General features: G+C 42.6%; 1 protein-coding gene and 2 pseudogenes across 3 annotated transcripts; all 3 read right to left on the bottom strand.

Annotated features, from left to right (window-relative positions):
- LOC119337450 (cysteine-rich receptor-like protein kinase 6) lies at nucleotides 1-2,336 on the bottom strand. Of its 3 annotated transcripts, none has more exons than XM_037609593.1 (7): nucleotides 2,152-2,336; nucleotides 1,913-2,061; nucleotides 1,558-1,822; nucleotides 1,144-1,384; nucleotides 884-1,034; nucleotides 595-786; nucleotides 1-259 (listed from the first exon to the last, which is right to left on the bottom strand). In XM_037609593.1, the coding sequence occupies exons 2-7, from the start codon at nucleotides 2,057-2,059 to the stop codon at nucleotides 197-199; spliced, it is 1,059 nt and encodes a 352-aa protein (XP_037465490.1). In that variant the 5' UTR covers nucleotides 2,060-2,061; nucleotides 2,152-2,336; the 3' UTR covers nucleotides 1-196. The 3 variants fall into 3 exon arrangements, with proteins under 3 accessions (XP_037465490.1, XP_037465488.1, XP_037465489.1); XM_037609591.1 differs by having other exon boundaries at nucleotides 1,913-2,069; nucleotides 2,152-2,335; XM_037609592.1 differs by lacking the exon at nucleotides 2,152-2,336 and having other exon boundaries at nucleotides 1,913-2,140.
- A 1,110-nt stretch (nucleotides 2,337-3,446) lies between these two features.
- LOC119339596 lies at nucleotides 3,447-5,278 on the bottom strand (annotated as a pseudogene).
- A 282-nt stretch (nucleotides 5,279-5,560) lies between these two features.
- LOC119339595 overlaps nucleotides 5,561-8,624 on the bottom strand; it is a 5,020-nt pseudogene continuing 1,956 nt past the window's right edge.

Raw genomic sequence — 8,624 nt, 5'->3', positions numbered from 1 at the left:
TGCCAGAGAAACAGATTCTCATTTCAAACTGACATAAGCAGAGACAACACTAAAACTACTGTTGCATGATTAATAATAATAAAATACATTACACATACAAAATTACAATTCAATATTTCCGAAATGACATGGCAACAAAGGGTCTTCTTTCCAAATTAAAGTTACAGTCTTCCAGCAATAACAGGGCGTGCATGTTTCATTTCTTATGACCAAAAAAGGAGCTAATTGACTTCTTGGTAGTTGTAGACGGACGGGCGACCTAGAAGTTCGTATATATAGCAAGTTAGAATCATTTGAAATGTCCAAATATGCTCATCCAGATGTTTGATTTACTTAGGAAAAATATGTTTAAGTAATACAGTAACATGTGTAATAAAAATGAGAGGAAACAAAGTAAATTGTGCATTTAGTTGACACCATTATAATAAACAAGCAGATTATGCAGATAATGGCCAGGTTGCATATATCTTATTCAAAACATTTTATCCTATACACCTGAAAATGCAAAAAAAAAATGTGTTTTTTCTAAACTTTGAGGACATGAAATTAAATTTGTTCACTCAAAGATTCCTACATCCAGAACAGTAATATTACCTCGGTAACCCTTTGGCTTGGATGTAGTCCTTTGAGCGAGTTAACGATTTCTTCTATCCGAGGTCTTTTTGTTCTATCAATCTCAACACATTTTGACCCAATATCAATGCATGTTTTAACTTGTTGGAGGCTTTCATGATCCAGTGATGAATACTCGGATGTTATGTTCTCCAGCGTCCATTCTTTACGCACCTACAGAAGTGGAGTCAAGATGCTTAGTCACAATAAACAAACAAAATGTATGAAATATGCTTTGCTTATCAAATAACAAAGTGATATTTCCTCTTACTTTATCGACAAAACTTCTCGCAGATGGTTGGTCTTTTTCGCGAGGATTCTGCTCTCTGGTGGCGATCTCGATTATCACTAGGCCTAAACTGTATATGTCTGACTGAGCCGAGATTTCACCTCTGTAAAGATATTCTGGAGCCATGTACCCACTGGATCACATTAACATCAAAAGTTCATTAGGCAAAGCTGAAGCGGCAGAAGGCATATACATTGTAACCAAGGAACAACTACTGATATGAAATTTCATGGTGAGCTTACTATGATCCGACAACTGTTTGTGTGCACAGTCGGGTTTGTTCTTGGCCAAAGACCCGTGAGAGTGCAAAATCGGCGATCTTTGGCACCATATTTGCATCCAACAGTATATTTTCAGGCTTCAAATCCATATGGACAATGGGAATGTCCAACTTGTGCAGAAAATATAAGCCCTGGCAAATCCCCTTGATTATTTTGAAGCGTGTGTCCCAACTAATATCTTGTTTAGTCGAATCTTTGGGCTCTGCATATCATCAGGGTAACAAGATAAATACGGTAAACATACACTATGAGAAGTTACATGGGGTGTTGACTTGAAACTATAAACAGCATAGCAAGAATGTGATTTCCTAGCTCCAGTTTGAAATGCAAACATCAAGGACTAGTAAAAAAGAAATGCAAGATACGTTGGCATACCAAAAAGATTCTCCTGAAGGCTCCCATTAGGTAAATACTCATAGCAGATCAAGCTCTCAGTGATGTCTGCCTGGATGTATCTCTTATCAAACTGCACCAGTTTCTTCTGCGTCTCGCTGCAGAACCCAACGACCTCCACAATGTTCTCATGCTTGAGAGACATCACATTCTGGACCTCCTTGTTGAACTGCTTGTCAGCCGGCATTGGCGCGTTCTCCTGAAGCTTCTTCACCGCAATCACTCTGCCGTCATCCGGCACAATCCCCTGTTTAACCGCGTACGTGTGCTCTGTATTAGCACAGCATAAATTAACCGGAGGCAGAGGAAAACAGCAGGGGAGAAAGAGAAAGCAGACCTTGTAGAGTGTGCCGAAGGGGCTGCCGCTTATCTTGCGGTCTTCGGCGAAATCGTTGGTGATCTTCTTGAGAAAGTCGAACGGCAGCTGCTTCGGCAGCTCCGGGCTTGGCTGCTTGCTCTCCTGGGTTTGACTCCCGGAGGCCATTTCTGACGAGCTAAGAAATGTGTGGATTCATTTCGCCAAAGCAGTGCTAGATCTGAAAATAAGTAACAAGATTCACAAAATTAGGCGCTAACCTTGAGAGGAACAGTTTGGGGGACTCCTGCGGGGAAGAGATAGGCCAGATGAATCCTTGCTGTGAAGAGAGAAGCGAGGTGAATCTTAGCTAGCCGCGGGCAGGTGTGGATTTATACGGAGCTAGCAGCCCGAGGAGGAAGAAGGGTGGGTAAGTTGACCGGACTGGAGAGGCAGTTGGGTGGGTCCATGTGGATAGATGCCTAGAAAAAAGGGAAGCGCGTCTGTCACCACCTAGATCTCTTCGCCATAATTTAATTTTCTCACATGCTAACGCGTCGTTCCTGTCGTAGCGTACGTCCGCTGGATATATATTTTTTCTTTTTTTAGCACAGCTTGTCCACTCGCGTGGTTGCAGTCTTGGATTGCTTGTCGCAGGGCCCGCAGTTTTGGGCCGCATATGGCCTGTTGGCACTTTTTCAAGTTCTTTTTTCTTTTTTGAATTTGAACTTGGCTCCTTGGCATCTGAATCTATCGCATGGGGATGGGGCTTAGTGTAATTAAGTCAGCAGCAAACACGCTCAAGCCATAGGCGTAATACTCAAGGGGCAACTTGCATTAATCAATCCCTTAATCAACAAAGTAATATGTAGCTGTTAGTTAGGCGCACTCAGCTGGCATCAAGCATATCCGGGTTATGGAATGAGTACGTATGCAGCTGTGCAGCTTAGTAGCTGCACTACCATTGCGTTTAAATTGCACCAGGAAGTCAGGCCATTAGTTCAGTCTTGTGGTTTTATCTCTCCCAGCGAACAAATTTGGCCAAAAAAGGAAAGTGCCCAGAATTTCTGTAAAAAAAATTATCAAAAATCCAAACTACCCATATATTCAATCTGGGAAATTTTCAACAAGTTATTCTTGAATAAAAATGGAAATAAAAAAATTAAATACAGTCATTCTAGGACAAATTTCACCAAAAAAATGGAAGTGACAGCTTTTTTTTGCAAAAAATCTAAAAAATCCACACTACCCTCATATTCATTCTGTCAAAGTTTCAACAAGTTTTACAGAATAGAAAAAAGCCGAAACAAAAATGCACATTCAGAGCAATTTTCAGTCAAAATCTGGCGGAAAAAAAATGCCCTGATTTTTGGGGGCTATCAAGCATGGGCAGCCCAGCTAGCCGTAACCTCACCCCTCAAAAGAAAAAGAAAACTAGCGGTAACCTCAAATTTATCCCGTTATGCCATCTTGCAGCCGAGTTATTGTAGCTATATAGTTTTCCTGCTGCTATGATGTTTTGAGATTTGATACCTTGAAACATATGCAATTTGTTTCAAAATACATACGAGGGGTACTAGAATGTGGTGACGTCAAGATATGGGTCTGAATCTACAAATTCTTGCATATCATCGCCAGGGTCGCTTGGATATGGTGCCTCTGCAAGTGCTAGGATCTGTATGATCCCCTCCATGCTCTGTATCTGCTCTGCCTCCTCGGTGCTCATCGTGCTATCATCAGCCAGGAGATTCATCAAGAACCATGGATGGTTTCTTATCTCGGAGACCGTGATTCACTGTGTTTCACAATCAGCACGACAGTTATTCGGTAGTAGTAGTATCTAAAAGGAAATAATATAGAACTATGCAAAAAAGAAACAAATCGTCAGACAACGTTACATACACATAGCTAGGTAAACAAGTACTCACAGCAGCTGGGTCAGCAACAGAGATCTTAGAAATGAGGTCCCGGTACTCGGCAGATACGTGCAGGTCATCTGGAACTGAGTACTCCACGCTCTGTATCCTCTGGCAATATGAAGTTCCCCTTAGTTTTGTGATCAGAATGGGTGGAGATGGAACAGAGAGTTAGATGCTGAAACAGAGAAATTAATTAACCTGAATTATCTTCCTAAAGTTTATAGGCACGTCGTCAGGACACTGGAAGGGGTAAGCGCCGACTAGCATGGCGTAGAGCGTCACTCCACAGGACCACACATCGGCGATCTGCATTTGTATGAGAAATTAACAGAGAAATAGTTCCAGATATGTATGAGCTTTCAATCGAATCCATGTATGTATGTGTAACATATCAACATTGAACGTAATTCCAATATGTATGTATGTATGTATGTATGTATGTATGTATGTATGTATGTATACCTTGCCATCATATTCCCTTTGCTGAAAAACCTCAGGAGGGATGTATACCGCCGTTTGGTCAGACGCTCTGGGCGCTCCCGGCTGCGACTGACGCTACGGACCAATGAAGCAACAGAGGTTCAGGCAGAAAATATAACTCTCGAGTTTGGCATCTAGGCAGCGCAAATATGAAGCGGACTACTGCTGAAGTGAGAACGAATTCTCTGTCTTTGAGTACCTTTGAAACGCCGGGGCCGCATATCTTGAGGCGAGGAGGAGGCCCGGTGCAGCTCCCGTCCAGCAGAATGTTCTCCAGCTTCAGGTCACGATGGCATACTTGCTACACAAAATCAACACGGCACAGTTTCAATATTCCTAGCCTAGCTACTGTGATTGATAGGCCCGGTGTAAGAGCAGTAGAGCACTACTCTGTATCTACCATGGAGTGGCAGTAGCTGACCCCTGATACCAGTTGCCGGAACAGCAGACGCGCCTGAAAAAATGGCACAAGCTTTGACGGTCGGTAGGTAAAAAAACGAATTAGACAACTTACGGTGGTGAATTGGTATGCCCAAATAACTAAATGGTAAAGACCCTAATTCACACCCGAAAAGTTGTCTATAAGTGTCTTGCTCGTCTTTGGCCTTCCCAAAACAAAACAACTCACTCTTGTGAAAGTTTATCTTTAAGCCAGACAATTGTTCGAAGAGGCATAATATAAGTTTCATATTACGCGCAATAGCAATGTCATGTTCTATGAATAAGACAGTGTCGTCAGCATATTGCAAGATGGAGACACCACCATCGACCAAATGAGGAACTAAGCCCTCCACTTGACCTTGCTGTTTTGCTCTGCCAATAAGAAACAGAAACAGGAACAGGATAGCACCCGCAGGATATCCTGTTTAGACTTGAGTTCCACAGCCGATCAACCGGAGTAAATAACTGATCGAGTCAGGCTAATTGCTCACGTTCTTTCTAAAGGAGAAATAAGTTCTTGATCATTTGTTTAGTAGCCTGGCTCGATCAGCTATTGCACGTACGGCATGACAAGTACGCACACAAAGTTTTTTTTTGGACAGCAAGATGCAGGCATAGTTTACTACAACCATTTGGCAGAAACCAACGGTTTTATTTAGTTTTGACAGGCAACAGAAGACAAAGTTTAGACACGCCACAGGCCGGATAGTTCAAACTGCTGGCATCACGCGCCACCACGACTTGACGAACAACAACAAAAAAAGGATCTTCAGCCACAAGAGTCTACTAAAACAGATAGCAAATGGGTAATCGATGGACTTGCAGCAAGCAGAGTAAGAAAAGCGAGCGATCAGTATCTCACTGTGATCTTGAACTCTTTAGGGTGCCGCCTGTCATTCTCTGCCTTTAGCTTCTCGAGGGCAATCTTCATTGCAGAGTAGTCTCTACCACCAGAGAGGTGCACCTCTTTGAGGTTCGTTAAGTGCTCGATGCCGTCAAAGCTGTTGTTATTGTCACCTATATACAATGAAAGGGTCTCGAGGGTTGTCATGGCTCCTTGCTCGAATCGCAGAACTTCGGGAAATTCACCAGCAAGGGACACACACAGACTTGTGAGCGCCTTAAACTTGTGTGAGGTCCGTGCAACAAGCTCCCTTTGAGTCCAGAAATTACGGTGCAAAATGATGTTCTTCAGGTTGGGGGACTCGCACAGAATTTCGAATAGTTGGTCATCAACAAGGAATGCGCACAAAAGCTCAAACTCTTCAAGATATGTGAGTGACCCGATCCAGGAGGGCAACCCACCCATGCTGCCAGAAATCCATATCTTACGAATGAGCCGTGGCGGCGAGACGTAATGTAGAAAGTCCAATGTATTAGCCGTGTTACCTATCTGCCCAATGTTGAGTGACGCAGAGAGTATATCTTGCTCAGAGAGATGGCAAGCTCCCGAAGGACCTCCTCACTAGGTACGATCCTTTTCACGAAGATGTGTATCAGTTGCAGCTGTTGCATTTTACCAATCTCTTTAACAACCTCAATGTCGTCTGTGACACCAACTTTAAGCACCTCGCGCAGCGCCTTCATTTTGGAGACACCCCTGGGCGGCATCCACAGAACGTCCCAGTGACGGCTGCTGCCAAAAAACAGGCGCTCAAGTTTAAGCAACTTGATCGCAGTTTCTGGAAGGCCTTCAAGGAGCGTGCCACGCGCGTCAAGTGTCAGTAATTGCTCCAGCTTACCAACTTCCGGAGGCATCACACTGACATTTGTTTCCCTCATACTCAAGTACTTAAGAAGGTACAACCGGCAGACATCTCTCATATGCTTGTTTTGTAGTCCTTCGCAGTGATCCAGGTCAAGTACCCTTAGTAGGGTGAATTCACCCAGTCGGTCAAGCACGTGGTGCCCTTGATTATTGAACATGCTCAGTGATCGAACATGTTTTACATTCATCTCCACATTCCTCACACCCTTTTTTTTGGATGTGAAGTCCACAGGTTCCTCTTCACCATGGATAGAGAGGCGACGAATCTTATCATATGACATCCCTTCGTACTGCCCACCTATCAGGCTAACAAAGTTAGCCTCTAGTGATTTGGACACCATGACCTCAAGTACCATGTCGTGCACTTGGCATGTCTCCATGTTAACCTCGTTTCTAACTTCCTCTTTTGCCTGAACAATCATACTCCTACTGAGAAGTTCTTCATGGTAGGCTTGGGCAACCTCCAGCAGGGTCAACCCCCGCACCTCAGTAACCAATCCTTCGGCAATCCATCTATGCAACAGACGATTCTTGTTTACCATATAATCCTCTGGGAAAATGCTAAAATACATCATGCAGCACCTTATGTCATGAGGGAGATGGTTGTAGTTGAATGTGACTATTTGCCTCATTCCCTCAAGGCTAGGTTGGCTCTCCATGTGAGATCCAATTGACTTGGAAACTCTTTCCCACATATCTTTTCCATCTGCTGAATTATAGTTTCTCAATAAGCTGGCCATGCTGATAATGGCCAGTGGAAGCCCACCACATTTTTTCAAAATATCAATCATTGCCATTTTCAGGCTATCAGGGCAAGTGGCATCCATGGACCCAAATGCTCTACTGAGGAACAACCTCTTGGAGTCTTCTGGTTCCAGCGGCTTGACCGTATAGATATACTCATTTTTATTACTGCATGCTTTAGCCACTGTTGCTATGCGAGTGGTCACTATGATTCTACTTCCACAGTTGTTCTCTGGTAAGTTGGCTAGGATTGCGTCCCAAGCTGCTATGGTCCACACATCATCGATCACAATAAGGTACCTGGATTCATCATATGTATTCTAGAGTTAAAAAGAGTTGTGCGTGCCAAGAAGGGAAAATTTCCATGCATTAGAAAAAAATAATGCATCATAGAATGTTTAATCGATACATATTAATATGTTAACCACTATTTTGGAATGTTAGCTCCGAAGTTGTTCTTATCTACTCCCTCCGTTCATAAATGTAAGTCTTTTTTAGATATTTCAATAAAGACTACATACAGATGTATATAGACATATATTCCTTCCCTTCCTAAATATAAGTCTTTTTAAAGATTTCAACACGGACAACATACGAAGTAAAATGAGTGAATCTGCACTCTAAAATATGTCTATATACATCCGTATGTAGTTATTATTAATATATCTAAAAAAGACATACATTTAGGAACGGAGGAAGTATTAGAGTGTAGATTCACTCATTTTGCTTCGTATGTAGTCCGCATTGAAATCTCTAGAAAGACTTATATTTAGGAATGTAGGGAGTGCGTATCAATACAATGAAAACCCTCGTCCCAAAAAGCCATCGCTAACGGCTCACCAAAACCCCTCTTTGAAAGGAATTATCATAGGTGGCTTGGCTTCCAAACCGTCTATGAGAGTATGATAAACAGTTTCCAAACAAAACAATTTTTCTATGTCCAACCAGCGCATAAAACTCCTAGTATTAGTGCAGGTGGTTCTTCTTGCAACAGGCGAAAAACTTTGACTGTGGTGTCTTTGCCTTTCCTGGTACCGTCCCCTAATAACACCCTCTTCCCGACCCGTTTATAACTTAAGAACTTATATTTTGTATTTACTAACTGGAGGCTCCCAGAGCCATGTCATTCGCATTATTTAAGATAGTTGGATCCTATATGAAGAAATATATGTGATTGACATTAAGTTTAAAATAAGGCATACACGTGTCCGATGCTTACGTAAAACCGATATATTTTTGTAAGTACCTACCTAAGCATTCTGCATTGTACAAGGCCTTCCATGATCAAAATATAGAAAACAAAACGATCCAGAAGGAAGAAACTGTCCAAGTGTCTGCCACATTGGCGAACCATGGACTGCACAGAGGAGACAAGCCAGCCACAAGACATTGCTAGCTTTTT

The sequence above is a fragment of the Triticum dicoccoides genome, chromosome 7B, assembly GCF_002162155.2.
Source record: "Triticum dicoccoides isolate Atlit2015 ecotype Zavitan chromosome 7B, WEW_v2.0, whole genome shotgun sequence".
Taxonomy (NCBI): domain Eukaryota; kingdom Viridiplantae; phylum Streptophyta; class Magnoliopsida; order Poales; family Poaceae; genus Triticum; species Triticum dicoccoides.
Note: the sequence above shows the minus strand (reverse complement) of the source record. Positions and strands in the feature narration are given on the sequence as shown.

Bases quoted from the DNA above. Each gene is read 5' to 3' on its own strand.
- LOC119337450 (XM_037609593.1), bottom strand. From the start codon at position 2,059: ATGGCCTCCGGGAGTCAAACCCAGGAGAGCAAGCAGCCAAGCCCGGAG. The intron at 1,823-1,912 runs GTCTGCTTTCTC...GCGGTTAAACAG, and splicing joins CCTTCGGCACACTCTACAAG to GGGATTGTGCCGGATGACGG. The intron at 1,035-1,143 runs GTAAGCTCACCA...AATGTGATCCAG, and splicing joins CAAACAGTTGTCGGATCATA to TGGGTACATGGCTCCAGAAT.